A 20,397-nucleotide genomic window follows, 5' to 3' on the forward strand; every position below is an offset into this window, starting at 1 on the left:
CTGTAAGATTATGCATATAAAAGATCCCTCATTGTTAATTGAAAAGAATAACCCACGGATACCAGCAGCAGGTTTCTTTTCTCAATATCTGTGTAGTTTTTAAACATATGTCCAAAGCCAAATAACCGTAAATAAAAATGGGTTGAATGTGTTAATATTTAAAACCCCCCATTTCTTTCTCTCTTTCTTTGGACCAGGTGTTGTAATTACTACATTTGACACCTTCAGTGTACTGGCCATTGATTAATACACGCGGTTCAGGCAATAACTTTCTTTCAAGTTGAGATGCATGTATAAGTTAGATTGATCGATCGAGCACTGCTGTATGTATGCTGCTGTGACTGACGGATGAGTGTAGAAATGACCCATAAACATCCACTCCATATTGTTTATCCAAGCAGAAACAAAAGACCATTTCTCTGATGTCAGCTATTAAAAAGTCTGTATGGTAGGTGAGTCCTGGGCACACACCTCAGCTATCTGGGCTGTCTGTCCAGGACAGTGGGTTAGTGGTTAGTTGTTAGTGGTTAGTGAGAGAGAAGAGGGTGTATAAGTGGTCTTACATCTGCCTGTTGACTCACTCTGGGTGGGAGCTGGCACCAGACAGCGAGCCCAGTGCCTACCAGCCTTATGTCCGATGGCTTAACTACAACGCCACCAAGGTCGGTGGGTGAGTTTATACCAGCTTCAGTGATAAAGGGGCGGGATCTAGCTCAGTCGGTAGAGTGCTCACCTGAGGTGCTTACATCTTAGGATCGAACCACCTCAGTGTACCGATTCTCTGTTCTTTTGTTTTCCCTGTCCCAGCCAGTGCCTTATCAAAAGCAGTGATATGTGCTGTTCTTTCTATGGGAAAGTACATATAACAGATTCTTTGGGGAAAATATAGCAGGTTTTCTCTTAAGACTTTGTGTCAAATGTTACCAAATGTTTGACATCCATTATTAGCTGATGATTAATAAATCAATGGGCTGAATTTACGAAGCCTGTTGTTCCCTAAACGCAGGTGTTTAAGCATTGTAAACGTCTGTAGTTACCAACGTGCAAGATGTAAACAGGCTTTGTAAACTCGGCTCGTTGTGTTCTAGAGGTGTTGTTAAACAAAACAAACTTTAACTTTAGCCTAGGTAATATGGTGTAGTGGTTAAGCCATCATCTTCAAGTCTGGTAGGTACTGGGTTCACGCACCAGTATTGGATCTAATCCAGAGTGGGGCGGGATTTAGCTCAGTCGGTTGAGTACTTGCTTGAGGTGCTTGCGTCGCAGGATCGAACCACCTCGGTGGATCCATTCAGCTGATTGTTTTTTTCTCATTCCAACAACTGCACCACAACTGGTCAAAGGCTGTTGTGTGTGCTTTCCTGTTTATGGGATCCCTTGCTACATTAAGAAAAAAGTAGCGGGTTTTCTCTGATGACTACGTGTCAGAATTACCAAATGTTTGACATCTAATAGCCTATGATTAATAAATCAATGTGCTCCAGTGGTGTCATTAAACAAAACAAACTTCTTCTTCTTGCTCTATATCCAGCCAATGCATCGTGACTGGTATATCAAAGGCCATGGTATGTGCTATCCTGTGTGTGGTATGGTACATATAAAAAATCCTTGCTACTAATGGAAGACTATATGTCAAAATTACTGAATGTTTGACATCCAATAGCCGATGATTAACAAATCAATATGCTCTAGTGGTGTTGTTAAACATAGCAAACTTACTTTCTCTCTCTCTCTCTCTCTCACTAACCAGGTCCACTAACAACTAACCATTAAATCCTGTTTGGACAGATAGCCCTGATAGCTAAGGTGGGTGTCCGGGGCAATATGCTTGAATCTTATAATTACATGTAAGAATAAAAAGTAAGTTGAAATGAAAAATAAGCACTGCCACTGCAGTTGGTAGGTGGCTACTATGAATTGGCTGGTGCATGTAAAAATGACCCATAAATATCGACTTCATAGTGTTGCTTGACATCCAACAATAAAAAAAAATAATGTGCTCTAGTGGTGTCATTAAACAAAACAAGCTTTAAACATTAAACTTTCCATCTTTCGACATTTCTCTGATATGTCAACCATTTAAAGTCAATGTCAGTAGGTGTCAGCTTATCCATACCCTCATCTAGTTCTCAGATGGTATAAATAGCCACACAACTTTAGTATGATATATTCATTCACTACAAATACAGTAAAATATAGGCAGACCATTAGCCTGTGAGTGTTCACTCAAGCATGTGGTGAGGTTCGAATGACAGCAGGTCATTTGAACCTCGCCTTAAAGGTCATGTCATAGGGCTTTAAATTGTGTTCTCCCAGTAAAGGTCATGTCATAGGGTTTTAAATTGCATTCTCCCAGTAAAGGCCATGTCCTAGGGTTTTAAATTGCGTTCTCCCAGTAAAGGCATGTCATAGGGTTTTAAATTGTGTTCTCCCAGTAAAGGTCATGTCCTAGGGTTTTAAATTGTGTTCTCTCAGTAAAGGGGCAGGATGTAGTTCAGTGGTAGAGTGCTTGTCTCAGGTGTGGTGGGTCATATGATCAATTTTCCCTTCCATCCGTCTAGTCACCCCAGTAGTTCCAGGAACATGGCGCCAAAATGATCCTGCAACATTTTGTTAATGTGGACTTGAATAAAATTACATCTGTAGGTATATTCATTTCAGGGATGGGGCATAGATTACTGGTGACCATATATTCATTGGTAAACTGTTGCATGTGACAGGAAATCAAAAGTATTGACTTGTAGATCCTTTTTTCTTATCTACATATGATCGATTATGGTTGATTTTTTTTTTCATTTGATCATCATCATGATATGGTTTATTTGTCTTCCCCTCACTGGCCACCGGGCTCTAACAATGTACATATTTGGGGAATACTAGTATATTTATGACTACTAACATTTGCATTTTAATATTTTTTTTATATAATATTGGCAAATTAATCACAGAGTTGAGTCCCTTTTTTTTTACTGGTTACAATTTTTACGGTCCTGGTAAAGAAATTCACGGGGTCGGTGCGGGGTCCTTTTGGCCCCTAGGGAAAACACTATATTGAGCCATTAAAACATGCTTTGGGTAAGAGCCACCTCCTTATACTGACCCATTAAAACTCTGGGTAGGAGGCACCTCCTTATTCTGACCCATTAAAACTCTGGGTAGGAGGCACCTCCTTATACTGACCCATTAAAACTCTGGGTAGGAGGCACCTCCTTATATTGACCCATTAAAACTGGGTAGGAGGCACCTCCTTGTACTGACCCATTAAAACTGGGTAGGAGGCACCTCCTTATACTGACCCATTAAACCTCTGGGTAGGAGGCACCTCCTTATACTGACCCATTAAAACTCTGAGTAGGAGGCACCTCCTTATATTGAGCCATTAAAACTCGGTACAGGGATGTGAACCTAGCTTTAGAAAAAAAGAGAAGCAAAATGGCAGCCTGTACATGCTTTTTATCTTAGGAGATTTCCTGCAAAGACGATACAGGTGACATGGTTACCTTCTTGAATGTGGATTCCAGTGTCATTGCAATTGTTTTTTCACAATTTCTGTCAGGATAAAATGTTGGGGAATATTACGGTAATTAAAGGCAGGAGAGCATTTTATGGCAGGAAAGTAATTTATTGTAGTTGTTACCAATGTGGTTCATACTTTAAATGGCCAAAACCTGTCAAATCTTAATATCTGAATAAAGCTCTTTGGGGCATAATCCTGTTTTAACTTTTAGCATATGTTTTGCCTTGAAGAGTTATTGTCCCATGTATCTTAATATTTAGATGGGATTTCTTTTCATGACAATTTTTGTAAAAACCCAACAGGAATCTTTTGAGTAATTGTTGAAGGCTGTTCGTTTGAAAAGTGGTGTTTGCTGATGGTAATCCAGTACATGTATGTAACATACCAGTTTAATAATAGTTTTTGAAATTACAAAAATATTTTAAATGCATTTAATTAAATTTCAGATTCTTCTAAGAATGGGAGTACGTGTGCCAGTGTGGACTCTTCCAGTGGGGGACAGAACAGGGTGAGTTTATCTTGTTTGTTTTTTAAACTGTGTATGTACTTACTTCAATTTACTTCCTCCCACCCCTTACTATTGGTTGTTGTAACATGGCTCGAACTTAAGGATCTGTTACATCTGGCAATTTTTAAACGTTTTTGCCATAGGCAAAATGCTCACCTATAGTCTGTTCCACAGTGAACACCTTTTTTCATACTATGGAATTTACTACAAGTTATTTATTTCTGAGCCATTTTTTTTTATAAATTGCACACATTTTTTTTTTTTTTTATTTCCAAAACACTTGCTTTTCTTCCAGGGTTTCTGCGAAAAAGAGAAAGAAATTTTTGTATATGGTGCTATGGAATTGAATATTTACAATGTGTGTGCTGAATGCAACCACAGTCATCGGGGTATGGTGGGCCTCCCCCAGAAAGAAAATGGGTTAGGTTTATGGTTAGGGTTAAGAAAAATCATATAGTAATGATAAAGAGTCAACTTACAAAAATAAAATCTTCAATTAATTTTGGGTATAGCACCATACCCGTTTTACCTTCTATGTCTGTCTGTCTTATGTCAGACCAAACTCAAGTTAGTTACCAAAAAATTTTTGTAGGAGTATGGGACGAACTCTAGCTATGGCAATTTTAAACCAATAAATTTTGCAACAAATAAACACAAAATTAAAAACCAAAAATTATCCCGTCATCTGAAGATAAATAGAGATTATTATACGAGCTTGTGTGGCATACTGATTTTACAAAACGAGTGTCAGGATTATTGTATTACCCGAGCGAGTTTCATAAAATCAGTACAACTCACACGCGAGTGTAATAATTTCTTTATTATCCACATTATCCAAACTATTATTTTTATGAATAACAAGCTAGGACCATGTCAAAACATTTGAAACGTAACTAAAAAGAGACGACGAAACAACGTCATTTTCCGAAATGATGTCATATTTGATAAGCATTTACACTGAGGAAGCCAAATTAAGTTATGATGTCGCTTCACAAAATTATGTCATTCGTGGTGCACTTGAAGTCATTATGACATACGTGGGTCATACTGATTATATTTCCCTGAATATCTTGAACTATGTGGATAATAATACTTTTTATCCAGCAGGGAATAACTACAATTAGTAATGTCCCAGATATACAGCAGTTCAGAGCAGGATTTAACTCAGTTGGTTGAATGCTCGCTTGAGGTGCTTGCATCTCAGGATCAAACTACCTCGGTGGATCCATTAAACTGATTGGGTTTTTACTCATTCCAACTTTGACCACAAGTGGTCAAAGGTCGTGGTATGAGCTTTTCTGTCTGTGGGTTTCCTCTGATGACTATGTGTCAGAATTACCAAATGTTTAACATCCAATAGCCGATGATTAATTAATCAATGTGCTCTAGTGGTGTCGTTAAACAAAACTAACTTTAAACTTTACAGCAATTCATATTGCTGCTATGGGTAATTGCCGCCGGTGCAGCCATTAAGTTCGAGTCCTGTTGTAAGAATGTTCCTAGCATAGTACATTTAGTGGACTACATGTATGCAGGCTTTTGTTCTTGAGAGGCTTGAGCGTGATCATACCTCTGTGCACCCCTAAAACTGATCAGATGGTAGTGATACACCATACCCCTCTTTTTAACAAACCTCACATGCCGTCTAACTCTGGTTATTTTGAGGAGTGCAGTTATCCCCTCTTCGACATTTTGAGAAATTGTTGATTTTTCAAAAACAAAAGTCTGCATATATGTATTTAATAATGTATACTGCATGTATCTCAAAACCGCTTCTTTCATGGAAATATTCATTACTCTCTATATACTCTCACTTATAAAGCACTTTATATATTGGTCTATTGGTACACCTGGCTGCCTATTCAGCAAGATTCCATGCTTCTGTAAATTCCAGTATTTGATTCAGAAGTGTGAGGTTATGAAACAGAATCTCAAAATAATCTAGATTACATTACTTTTATGATTCTGGCAGAATCCTTTTAAAAATCCCCAAATTCATTGCTTGTATACAGTGCGTGTATTAACAGTAATATCAACCAGCCACCCGTAGTTGGTTTCTCAACCATCAGTGCTGCAGTAATTACTTAACACCATCAGTGGTGTTTGTTCAAATATCTTTACACTCTACTGCCACAGCATTAGGGCTTTACATTGAAATAAGTCAAGACGATATTATGCCCAAAATAATTTTGCTCAAATTAAGTACAAACATTTTGACTATAAAACATTTTATCACAAAACCACTGAATTGTTAAGCCTTAATTAGATTAAAATAACGTGAAATGCATTTATGAATATTCATCTTTTTAACAGGTGTTAATAGCATTACTGAATTAAAAATTTGGAGCTCTTTGTTAGCTGTTGTGCCAAAATGTTTTAGTGATATCTATAAAGCCTTTACCAACCATACAGTAATCTGTAAAACAAGCTGAAAACAGCCTGTCTAACTGGAAGTATTGCTGATTTGTGTACTACAACCAGCTTCGGTTGCCCAGTGGTTAAGTCATCGGACTACAGGGTGGTAGGTACAGGGTTCATAGCCCGGTACCGGCTCTAACCCAGAGCGAGTTCTTAAGGGCTCAGTGGGTAGGTGTAAGGCCACTACACCCTCTTCTCTCTTACTAACCACTGACCAACTAACAACTAACCCACTGTCCTGAATAAACAACCCTGATAGCTGAGGTGTATGCCCAGGACAGTGTGCTTGAACCTTAATTGGATATAGAAAGAAAGAAATGTTTTATTTAATGACGCACTCAACACATTTTATTTACGGTTATATGGCGTCAGACATATGGTTAAGGACCACACAGATTTTGAGAGGAAACCCGCTGTTGCCACTACATGGGCTACTCTTCCGATTAGCAGCAAGGAATCTTTTATTTGCGCTTCCCACAGGCAGAATAGCACAAACCATGGCCTTTGTTGAACCAGTTATGGATCACTGGTCGGTGCAAGTGGTTTACACCTACCCAATGAGCCTTGCGGAGCACTCACTCAGGGTTTGGAGTCGGTATCTGGATTAAAAATCCCATGCCTCAACTAGGATCCGAACCCAGTACCTGCCAGCCTGTAGACCGATGGCCTGCCACGACGCCACCGAGGCCGGTTTAATTGGATATAAGCACGAACATAAGTTGAAATGAAATGAATGTGTACTACATGTAGATGTAAATAATAAAAATGAAACAATTACATAAGTTGAGATGCTGTTGTTATTAAAGTTTAGTACAATATTCAATCATTTCATGGAGATAAACTACTGTGTATTAGATGTTTAGTACAATATTCAATCATTTCATGAAGATGAAGTTCAGTTCAATTTTTGATCATTTCATGGAGATGAACTCCTGTGTGTTAGAAGTTTAGTACAATATTCAATCATTTCATGAATATTGACTCCTATGTGTTAAAAGTTTAGTACAATATTCAATCATTTCTTAGAGATTAACTCCTGTGTATTAGAAGTTCAGTTCAATTTTCGATCATTTCATGGAGATGAACTCCTGTGTGTTAGAAGTTTAGTACTATATTCCTTTATTTCATGAATATTAACTCCTATGTGTTAGAAGTTTAGTACTATATTCCTTCATTTCATGAATATTAACTCCTATGTGTTAGAAGTTTAGTACTATATTACTTCATTTCATGAATATTAACTCCTATGTGTTAAAAGTTTAGTACAATATTTGATCATTGCATGGAGATTAACTCCTGTGTGTATATACCTCTGTTCTCTTGCTTTTCCCATGTATACAATGTATAGGAACCATAAGTTAATATACTAGCAGTCAAAAGAACCACAACATCACTTCCAGGCAATGTATTAATAACACATGTGTGACATTACTGTTTTAATAATTTGAAATTGTTTTTATTATCTTTTGAAGAAATTCCACTCAATGACTGGTAATTAAAAAAAATAAAATAATAATAATAATTTTGAGGGGGTGGGGGGTGTTAAACTCTGAATTATAAATAAGTCAATTCAAGTGGTTTAATGTGTGCATTTAGAGCAAACTGTTTCACATGCCTGTCCTGGGCACAGGTTCTGATCTTCAAAGAACAGATTGAATAGTGTAAACATTTCCATGGGAATGGTGTTGCTGTTTTGTACATTGACATATTTTCTCCCTTACTCTTCTTCATTGTTTGCTAAGTTGGTTCATCTCTTGCTTAGGTCAGTGACCTGAAAGGTCCTAGCAAGGCCACACTAACACAGCATGACCCAGCCCCTTCCCAGAGTGCATCTTTGATCACTCCCTTGCATGCCTCTGCCACGTCTGTCAGCATAATCTCCAGAGCGAAGGCGCTGCAAGATAAGGTAATGTGATGTATTTTTAATTACTTTGGCAACAAACCTTGTTTGATATCTGATCTCTTTACACTGATCAAATCTCATACCATGCAGTCCTGTCATATCCCATCCTATTCTTTCCAGTCAGTTTTTATCCCATTCTGTTATATTAGGTCTACATCATTCCATTCATATTCTTTCCAGTGCATTTATATCACACCCAGTTCCAATTATATCGCTTCCAGTTCAAACTTGTCTCACCTAGTGCATATATATCACACCTTGTTACAACACATCTCACCTAGTACAATACTGTCACAACCAGTTCCATCAAATTTCTCCTAGTCCATTTATATCACATTTAGTTCCATCATATCTCACATAGTCTAATCATATCTCATGTAGTCTCATCATATCTTACTCAGTCCATTTATATCACACTCGGTTCCATCATATCTCACTCAGTCCATTTATATCTCACTCAGTTCCATCATATCTCACTCCTATTTATATCACTCTCAGTTCCATAATTTTTCTCCTAGTTCATTTATATCACACACATTTCCATCATATTTATATCACACTCAGTTCCATCATATCACACAGTCTCATCATATTTTACTCAGTCCATTTATATCACACTCGGTCTCATCATATCTCTCAGTCCATTTATATCACACTCAGTCTCATCATATCTCACTCAGTCCATTTATATCACACAGTCTCATCATATCTCACTCAGTCCATTTATGTCACACTCAGTCTCATCATATCTCACTCAGTCCATCTATATCACACTCAGTCTCATCATATCTCACTCAGTCCATCTATATCACACTCAGTCTCATCATATCTCACTCAGTCCATTTATATCACACAGTCTCATCATATCTCACTCAGTCCATTTATGTCACACTCAGTCTCATCATATCTCACTCAGTCCATTTATATCACACTCAGTCTCATCATATCTCACTCAGTCCATCTATATCACACTCAGTCTCATCATATCTCACTCAGTCCATTTATATCACACTCAGTCTCATCATATCTCACTCAGTCCATCTATATCACACTCAGTCACATCATATCTCACTCAGTCCATTTATATCACACACGGTCTCATCATATCTCACTCGGTCCATTTATATCACACTCAGTCTCATCATATCTCACTCAGTCCATTTATATCACACAGTCTCATCATATCTCACTCAGTCCATTTATGTCACACACAGTCTCATCATATCTCACTCAGTCCATTTATATCACACTCAGTCTTATCATATCTCACTCAGTCCATTTATATCTCACTCAGTCTCATCATATCTCAGTCAGTCCATTTATATCACACACGGTCTCATCATATCTCACTCGGTCCATTTATATCACACTCAGTCTCATCATATCTCACTCAGTCCATTTATATCACACAGTCTCATCATATCTCACTCAGTCCATTTATATCACACACGGTCTCATCATATCTCACTCGGTCCATTTATATCACACTCAGTCTCATCATATCTCACTCAGCACATTTATATCACACAGTCTCATCATATCTCACTCAGTCCATTTATGTCACACTCAGTCTCATCATATCTCACTCAGTCCATTTATATCACACTCAGTCTCATCATATCTCACTCAGTCCATTTATATCACACACAGTCTCATCATATCTCACTCAGTCCATTTATATCACACACAGTCTCATCATATCATACTCAGTCTCATCATATCTCACTCAGTCCATTTATATCACACTCAGTCTCATCATATCTCACTCAGTCCATTTATATCACACTCAGTCTCATCATATCTCACTCAGTCCATTTATATCACACAGTCTTATCATATCTCACTCAGTCCATTTATGTCACACTCAGTTCCATCATATCTCACTTAATCTCGTCATTTCTCACTCAGTCCATTTATATCACACTCAGTCTCATCATATCTCACTCAGTCCATTTATATCACACACAGTCTTATCATATCTCACTCAGTCCATCATAACCCAGTATCATCCTGCCCTAACCAGGTGCTTTGTATCAAGTCCCTGTCCTACAGTATGCCATCTAATCCCATTATATACCATCCAGTTTCATGACGTTATCTCATGCAATCCAAACCAATGTCATCATATCCCACCCAAGTTACGTTGCACCCAGTTATATTTTATCATATCCAGTCCCATTATGTTGGTATTCCAACCATCATATTATATCCCATCTCAGTCCCAATCCCAATCTGATTCCCATATCCACCCTCCCATTGTAACCTCTCAAACCACCTCCATTCTCCACCCACTGCCACCACCTTTGGATATATTGTTGCTTCAAATGAAGTTTAATATTTATAGTGTTACATTTGATAGCATGATGGCTTCTTATTTGTATTTCTGTTAGCCAACTAATTCCATAGCATAAAATTTTTAAAGATTTAAATATGATTAATCTTGGATACTGGTACATTCGTGTGTGTGTGTGTGTGTGTGTGTGTGTGTGTGTGTGTGTGCATGTGTGTGTCTGTGTGTGTATATGTTTGCATGTGTAAGTGTGTGTGCGTACGTGCATGTGTGTGTGTGTGCGAGTATGAGTTTTTGCTGTGTATGTAACTAAATATATTCTTTAACTTTAAATAGGTTTCAAGCATGCTTACTGGGGTAGCAAACTCTTAATTCTTATCAAGAATTGATCCAAAATTATGGGTTTCATGGGGAGATAAGGGTTGGGTAGTGGAATGCAGGGGTATACCAGAGAGAAGGCAAGGGTATACCAGAGAGAAGGCAAGGGTATACCAGAGAGAAAGCAAGGGTATTACAGAGAGAAGGCAAGGGTATACCAGAGAGAAGGCAGGGGTATACCAGAGAGAAGGCAAGGGTATACCAGAGAGAAGGCAAGGGTATACCAGAGAGAAGGCAAGGGTATACCAGAGAGAAGGCAAGGGTATACCAGAGACAAGGCAATGGTATACCAGAGACAAGGCAATGGTATACCAGAGAGAAGGCAAGGGTATACCAGAGAGAAGGCAAGGGTATACCAGAGAGAAGGCACGGGTATACCAGAGAGAAGGCACGGGTATACCAGAGAGAAGGCAATGGTATACCAGAGACAAGGCAAGGGTATACCAGAGACAAGGCAATGGTATACCAGAGACAAGGCAGGGGTATACCAGAGAGAAGGCAAGGGTATACCAGAGAGAAGGCAAGGGTATACCAGAGACAAGGCAAGGGTATACCAGAGACAAGGCAAGGGTATACCAGAGACAAGGCAATGGTATACCAGAGACAAGGCAGGGGTATACCAGAGAGAAGGCAAGGGTATACCAGAGAGAAGGCAAGGGTATACCAGAGAGAAGGCAAGGGTATACCAGAGAGAAGGCAGGGGTATACCAGAGAGAAGGCAAGGGTATACCAGAGAGAAGGCAGGGGTATACCAGAGACAAGGCAATGGTATACCAGAGAGAAGGCAAGGGTATACCAGAGAGAAGGCAAGGGTATACCAGAGACAAGGCAACGGTATACCAGAGACAAGGCAAGGGTATACCAGAGACAAGGCAAGGGTATACCAGAGACAAGGCAATGGTATACCAGAGACAAGGCAGGGGTATACCAGAGAGAAGGCAAGGGTATACCAGAGAGAAGGCACGGGTATACCAGAGAGAAGGCAAGGCTGGGCTTGGGGAAGACATAAATTGACGGTCAGTGCTCATCAGAGATCACAAAAAATTGCTGATTCATCAAAGACCATGTCATAATGAAAGAGTAAACATTCACGTTTACAAAGACCATGTCACAATGAGAGAGTAAACATTTAGGTGTGAGAAAGGAAGACAGCAATTATGCATCTAATCTGAGATGATCATCCTGTGTACATGAAATGGAGAGAACAGGGGAGAAAACATGGCAGAACAAACACTTTCTAATCATGCTGAGCTGTCACTTGCTTGACAGCCTTGACAAGTTCCTGTACTCCATTCACGATTTAAAATGAAAAACATTTATTTAATTTTTTTGTCACATCATCTGAATATTGAGCACCAATAATTTGAGCTTTGCCTACAAATTGTCAATATGTAAACTCTGGAACTCAAACATGAAACAAATCAAAATTATTTGAAGCTGAGTTTTACAGAAGATATACATGTAGCCCAGTGTTTGAAGCATTTTCAACCACATTGGTCAACCTTTAAAAAATATTCAGTATGTGATCCCACATCCTAAATGTACAAGGAAAGGAAGGAAATGTTTTATTTAACAACACACTCAACACATTTTTATTTACGGTTATATGGCGTCGGATAAATGTACAATGTACATTGTATGTGTTTTTATTTATTTGTTTGCTTCTTTATTTATTTATTTATTCTATTTATTTATTTATTTATTTATTCGTTTGCTTGTTTATTTATTTATTTTATTTATTTATTGATTGATTGGTTGATTGGTTGATTGATTGATTGATTGATTGATTGATTGATTGATTGATTGATTGATTCATTATATTTATTTGTTTGTTTATTTATTATATTTGTTTGTTTGTTAGTTTGTGGGGTTTTTTTTTTGTTACTATGAGCAGTTTAATCAGCTATAGTCAGATCTATTATAGAGGACACCAAGAATATTCTATCTATAAAGGGCACTTTCAATATATTTTATTGTACACTATAGAATTTAATATATTTAGGGGCAACTTTTGTAAATGTTTATTCTTTGCAGTATTACTGTTATTTGAATTTTATTAATTTTATTTGTAGGTAAAGAAATTAAATGAGACGAAACCAACAGAACCCGATGATTCATTACCTCGACCAATCAGACGGGGCAAAGACTTCACCCAGCTCCTGTCCAAATTCTCCAGCTCGGATGCATCCGGTTCTGAGTCGGAACACGCCACAAACACCGGCCGTCGCGTGCTGGGGCTGTGCCGACAGGACAAGATCGTTGCCAGCAGCAGCGACGAATCAAACACCGAGCGACGCACCCCGGAGAGAACACACAGTCTACGGGTCAAGTCGCCCAACGTGTCGGAGGAGGCCAAAGTTCAGAGGTCGGGCAGCTTCAAATCGGAGTTCATGAGGAGACGCTATAGTCTGGAGAAATTGGAAAAGCCGAATGAAGAGCTGCAAGCCGTTTTGAGTCAGAGGAGCGAGATTGTTGAACATCAAGAACAGGAGGCTAGGAGGAAAGATTCCAATAAGGAGAAAGATTCACGGGTGGAAAGGGCTCAGAAAATGAAAGCTTCTGATGTGCATGAGGTGATAGCAGACAAAGAGGTTTTGGCTGTACTCAAAGCTCGAAGGAAAGAAACTGATGCCAGAAATGATGGCCAGGTGGCTCGGAATGACAGTGATGTCGAAAAGAAGAACTCCTCTCGCACGGCCAGTTCACGTAGTGACATAGAGAGACTCGATTCCAGTCTGGCCTTGTTGAACAAGGTCAAGGACGACCTCGACAGTCCCGTCTCATCTTCTGATCTCGAAATCTCGTGTTCAGCTCACATTCCGTTGTCCCCTGGTAGAAAGAGGTCGAGTTCTGAGAACATCGCAGAGGCATTGAAGTACGTTCATGATGTGGAAGCGACAATTTCCAGTTGTATTTCGTCATCGTCTTCATCAATATCACACACAAAGAAAAGCAGTGATAACAAAATGGCCGCTAATGTCAAGGGTCAAGATGCTGTTAATGTTGTAAGTAATTCGGAGTTATCTTCTCAGACAGCTGTTCCCGAATCTACAGACGCTGTTTCGTACACTGTGTTGTTAAGTGCTGGTGATACAAATTCCCAAATGTCAAGTTCTGTGAACAGAACAGACAAGCGAACTAGTGAGGAGAAAAGACTGAGTGAGGAGAAAGATTTTGTGATGCCTTTAGCTAGAGAAGAAATGTGGGTGACCGACAGAAGACACAAGAAAGATCACAAAACGAAGTCGTCAGACAATCTGTGGGCCGATACTGACAAAACTCTTGAAGTGACCTTACCCATTGTCCATCATTCCACAGATGACGTAACGACGCCATCTGCTACAGATAAGCAGCAGCCGCAGCGTAGTGATGATAAACCAGTGAGCAGATGGGGCGAGGTCCACCGGACATCTGGAAGTGATGCAGCCAGAGTGACCGGGTCTCCAAACAGCAGCACGCACTCAGTGCATCAGTCATCGGCTGCCAAGAGCGCCACATCTGTCCGTGTGAACAGTTCAACACCGGATCACTCTGCTAATCAAGACAGTGATGTGGTGCCAGCGTCAGTATCAACGACAAACTCTACCAACCTACGCAGGGCAGAATCACTGAAGGAGCGAGGCTCTCCAATAAACAGGACAGACTCGTTCCAGAAGCGGAAGGGGATCCTGAAGCGCACCCCCTCGCTGCCGAAGCAGACGGCCCCAGTGATCGTCGACAAGGAGCTGGCCCAGCTGCTCCAAAAGCAGAAGTCTAAGTGCGAGGGCAGTTCCGAGTCGTCGCAGGAGGAAGGGGACGGGGGTGGGAGGATGAGGACCAAGTCGATTTCAGCACTAGAGGAGATTGATGAAGTGTCACGGTGAGTTGGTGTACATGTGTGAATGAATGAACGAACAAGAGAACTAATGAATGAATGAATGAATGAATGAATGAACAATTGAATCAATCAATGAAATAATGAATGAATGAATGAACGAACGAATAAATGAATGAATAAATGAATGATAGAATGAATGGAAGAAAGAAAGAAAGAACAAATGAATCAATGAATTTTTAATGACATCCAAGCACTAAAAAACCCCACAGGGTATTGGGTGTCAAACTAAGTTGTATGATGATGGGTACATGTGGGTGTTTTGTTAATATACGTGTCAGTTTTTATGTATGCTTTATATATATGTTTATGTGTATGTTTTGTATTTATGTTTTATTCATCTACATGTATTTTGTTTATGTATCATTTTATTTATTTTTGTTTACATAAACATTTTATTTTTGAATCTATTTTGTTATGTATTATTTTATTTTATTTTATTTAAGTATGTGTGGGTTTTGTTTATTTTGTGTGTTTTGTTTGAAATGTATCTGTATTTGTGTGTGTGCGTGTGTATGTGTGTTTTATTTATCCACAGGTATATATGTGTGTTTTGTTTATGTACATGTATGTGTGTTAATGTGAGTGCATTTTATTTATCCACAGGTATATATATGTGTGTGTTTTGTTTATGTACATGTATGTGTGTTTCGTTTATGTACATGTATGTGTGTTAATGTGAGTGCATTTTATTTATCCACAGGTATATATATATGTGTGTGTTTTGTTTATGTACATGTATGTGTGTTTTGTTTATGTACATGTATGTGTGTTAATGTGAGTGCATTTGATACAGGTATATGTGTTTATTGTTTATATACATGTATGTGTGTTTTGTTTATGTACATGTATGTGTGTTAATGTGAGTGCATTTGATACAGGTATATGTGTTTATTGTTTATATACATGTATGTGTGTTTTGTTTATGTACATGTATGTGTGTTAATGTGAGTGCATTTGATACAGGTATATGTGTTTATTGTTTATATAATGTATGTGTGTTTTTTATGTTCAGGTATACATGTATGTTTTGTGGATGTGTGTTTTATATATATACATACAGGGCTCGAAATGCAGTGTTAGTACATGCACCGGTGCATGCTGATTTTTGCATGTGCATGTAACTTTTAAAACTGGGTGCACGCGGTGCATGCTAATATTTTTCAAGTACTGTGTATTGCGTAAAAAGGTTGATAACTTGCTTAATACAAAACACAAATATTCGTACGTTTTTGTAATAGGCCTATTATAGATTTCTGTACGGCGTTTACGTTGGGTGAAATTTTCAAATTTGATCAAGAATCAGTAATAAACGCAGTTGTATAACGTTCCGGTACTGTTAATAAATAAATATAGGTATTGCCGAATAATTCCGAATAGCTTCGTATAAAAAAACAAACGAAATTGCCTTATTTTTGGTGCATGCAGAATTTTAATGGTGCATGTAACTTTTTTTTCAGCATGCACCTGGTGCATGTAGATTTTTTTTTTCATTTCTAGCCCTGACATATGTGTTTAGTTTATGTAATTGTGTGACTGTTAGTGTATTGTTTATGTACATGTATGTGTGTGATTATGTGTGTATGTTTTATGTTCAAGTATATATATGTTTAGTTTGTGTACAAAGTATGTGTGTTTTGTATATATACATAATTGTTTAATATGTGTGTGTGTGTGTGTGTGTGTGTGTGTGTGTGTGCGCGCGCACGCACTTGTGTGTGTGTGTGTGTGATTATGTGTGTATAATTATGTTCATATATACATGTATGTTTTACTTGTTTTGTGTATGTATGTTTTGTATACATACATGTATGTGTTTTGTTTATGTAATACAGTATGTGTGTGATTATGTGTGTCTTTATCCTGTTTATATACAGGTACAAATGTATGTGAGTGTTTTATCTATGTATATTTATAAATGTGTAAACTACTTTATCAAGAAAAATTTCTTAAAACAGAATTCAAAACAATTTGGTTATAATATGAGCATTAAAATATAACTTCCTTGATAAATGTTTAAATGCCACTGTATTTGACATACACTCAGTGAGACATCAAGCCAGTATTTTTATATTATACAGAAGCACATTAGAGCATTAATACATCGTAAAATTAATAACTCAAGTAAAATTAACTAATGTAATTTAAACTTAGTTTTAAGCATGCATTATACAAACATGTATATACAATGTTGATACAGGGATTTCTCCAGGTGTTATGTGGGGCCGAACATGGGCTCCTTCCCAAAAGAAAGTGACACTGAAAATTCCACATTTCTGTACTAAAAATTCCCAATACAGTGTGTGTGTGTGTGTGTGTGTGTGTGTGTGTGTGTGTGTGTGTGTGTGTGTGTGTGTGTGTGTGTGTGTGTGTGTGTGTGTGTGTGTGTGTGTGTGTGTGTGTGTATGTATGTATGTATGTATGTGTATATATATATATATATATATATATGGAGGATTTGTCACAAGTGTTTTTTAATATGAAAAATATCAACAGTCTATGTTAATCGGTATTTGTTAAGGCTCTGCTGAGACAAATACTGATTAACTAGACGAGGTTGATATTTTACATATTAAAAAACACGAGTAGTGAATTCTATTTATCCTATAACACTTCTACAATAACATTTTCACGGGATATTTAGTAAATCATAGTAGTAAAGTCGCCTCCATCTGTAATATGACGTCATCACAATTAGCACAAATTAGCATGTCAAATAAATCTTATGAAAATATTAAGCTTAGATGTACAGCTCTTGTTGTCTTGTAAACAAATGACACATTGACAGCAACACAATATTACCTAGAGACCTTGCAAATTTGCATGTACTTTTTCATTTGCATACCATTATTAACTGGGTTAATACACTAAATTATCACATGGGTTTATGACATGGATATCATTGGCAACTTACAGGATTAATTTAATTATGTATGTTCTAATAAATTAATTTAACAATGGTGTACTGCATCGTTCGGTGGCCAGAAAAAATACCGCACATATGATTTACTCACACTCATGTTCCCAATCCCATCAGACATGGGATCATGGTGAAAAATCCCAGATAAATCCCTGTGATATAAATATGAATACTTTGTAGTTATAAAGGTCAAATACACATACATGTATTTATATTAAAAACATTTTAGTTAAAATCGTAATGTGCTGGGGCGTCATAAAAACAAACATTCCTTTTCTTTCGTGTTCTGCATTGTTTATGTACAGTAATACACAGGGCCTCATTCCACAAAGCGATCTTAGTGCTAAGATCACCTTAAGTGCATATGTTAGCTGTGCAGTTATGGTGATCTTAGGTCTAAGATTGCTTCCTAGAACAGGGCCCATGTGTGTAAATGTGTGTTTTCCGTTTTGATTATACCTAAAACGTACCATGATTTATCTGGACACGAATGCTGCTAAGCTAATTGTACCGCAGACAGAGGTGGTTTAAGTGTTCACATATCTTATCCTACAGATAAAATGTTCTGAACCATGTGCCGTTCCCTGAATGAAGAGATTTCTTTAAGTTTTTAAGCAGTATTTGAGTTGAAGTAATGTTTCATGATTGTTAACGCTTCATCAATTGGCAGGTTTAAAAAAAAAAGTTTTAATTTTTTAATTTATTTATTTTAATTTATTTATTTGTTTATTTATTTATTTATTTATTTAAGATGGATGCAGATTTTCAGTACAAAAAATGTAAAAACAAACAACCAGTGTTCAAAATATACTATACAACCCAATAATAAAGTCACCTGGTAAATCCATAGTCTGGAGATTAAAGTAAATTATAGTTTATTGCACCTGTGGGGATGGGATCTAGCTCAGTTGGTAGAGTGCTCACCTGAGGTGCTTCAGTCACAATATCAAACCCCCTCGGTGGACCCACTCTCTGATTGAGTTTTTCCCCATCCAAACCAGTGTCCCATAATTGGCCATGGTATTTGCTGTTCCGTCTGTGGGATATAAAACATTCTTTGCTGATGATGTCGAAAATCTAACATGTTTCCTCTAAAAATGTATGTCAGAATTAGCACATTTTTGACATCCAGTAGTCAGTGATTAATTAATGCAGGTTCTCTAGTGGTGTTGTTAAACAAAACAAACTTTACTTTCAATCTACATTATATGCATATAGCCAGTGCCAAATGATCCTCAAGCCACAAATTTGTCCTCGATCAATGATTTCCGATAACATGTTTGTAGCGTATGGGCAAAATCACAGAACCCAAAAGTCCATTACTCAATATCATATAACAATCCTACATTACCATGATTATTGAAAAACAGTTTCCGATGGGTTGAGATAATCACAGGGCACGGAATAAAAAAAGTGCTTACGATAAAACATTTGAAATCTCTTGACTTGGTCCTCCCAGTTTACTGCGTCTGATAGTGTAGGATGGAGAATCAGTCTAGTTTATGATCTCATAGAAACCACGCATCACCAACTGAACAGAACTCAACTCGGCAGACAATTTTAAATGTTGCATTTCCAAAGAGTTCTGGTGTTGGTATTTGTTGGTTCTGAACTGGCCTCGGTGGCGTCGTGGCAGGCCATCGGTCTACAGGCTGGTAGGTACTGGGTTTGGATCCTAGTCGAGGCATGGGATTTTTAATCCAGATACCTACTCCAAACCCTGAGTGAGTGCTCCGCAAGGCTCAATGGGTAGGTGTAAACCACTTGCACCGACCAGTGATCCATAACTGGTTCAACAACGGCCATGGTTTGTGCTATCCTGCCTGTGGGAAGCACAAATAAAAGATCCCTTGCTGCTAATCGGAAAGAATAGCCCATGTAGTGGCGACAGCGGGTTTCCTCTCAAAATCTGTGTGGTCCTTAACCATATGTCTGACGCCATATAACCGTAAATAAAATGTGTTGAGTGCGTCGTTAAATAAAACACTTCTTTTGTCGGTTCTGATAGTTGTTGATGACGAGCCTCTAAAAATTGCAAGTCCGATTGTTTATTCATGCAAGGGAAGGGATGCAGCCCAGTGGTAAAGCACTCGCTTGTTGCTTGGTCGATCTAGGATCGATCCCCGCCGCTTGGCCCATTGGACTATTTCTCGTTCCAGCCAGTGTAACATGACTGATGTATCAAAGGTCGTGGTATGTGCTAGCCTGTCTGTGGGATGGTGTGTATAAAAGATCCCTTGCTGTTAATGGAAAAATGTAGCAGGTTTTCACTCTCAGACTATTTCAGAATTACCAAATGTTTGACATGCAATAGCCGATGATTAATAAATCAATGTACTCTAGTGGTGTCATTAAACAAAACAAACTTTAACTGAAAATTTCAAGAACGATCGTTTTGTTCATGCATCAGTTATGCAAATCTAATTTTGTGTAACTTATTTGTTGGTCTCATGTTAAATGAAGGACATCATTTACATGGACATATACTTGTATAATGGCTTATACAAAAAGGAAATGGGTTACCTGACTTTAGTTTTGCATAACTCATGCCAAATAGCTTGAGGACCATTTGGCACTGGCTATATGCGT

At 38.0% G+C, this 20,397-nt stretch overlaps 1 protein-coding gene across 6 annotated transcripts in view; it reads left to right on the plus strand.

Moving 5' to 3' along the window:
- The window catches only part of LOC121387410 (supervillin-like), a 220,021-nt gene that overhangs the window by 108,377 nt on the left and 91,247 nt on the right, over window positions 1-20,397 (plus strand). For 4 of the 6 annotated variants that reach the window (XM_041518514.1, XM_041518515.1, XM_041518517.1 and 1 more), the window contains 3 exons: window positions 3,964-4,025; window positions 8,206-8,349; window positions 13,087-14,873. In XM_041518514.1, coding sequence (XP_041374448.1) covers window positions 3,964-4,025; window positions 8,206-8,349; window positions 13,087-14,873 — 1,993 coding nt within the window. The remainder of the gene's footprint in view (window positions 1-3,963; window positions 4,026-8,205; window positions 8,350-13,086; window positions 14,874-20,397) is intronic. The other 2 variants (XM_041518516.1, XM_041518519.1) reach the window with 1 other exon arrangement.

This window comes from Gigantopelta aegis, chromosome 13, assembly GCF_016097555.1.
Source record: "Gigantopelta aegis isolate Gae_Host chromosome 13, Gae_host_genome, whole genome shotgun sequence".
NCBI classification, from domain to species: Eukaryota; Metazoa; Mollusca; class Gastropoda; order Neomphalida; family Peltospiridae; genus Gigantopelta; species Gigantopelta aegis.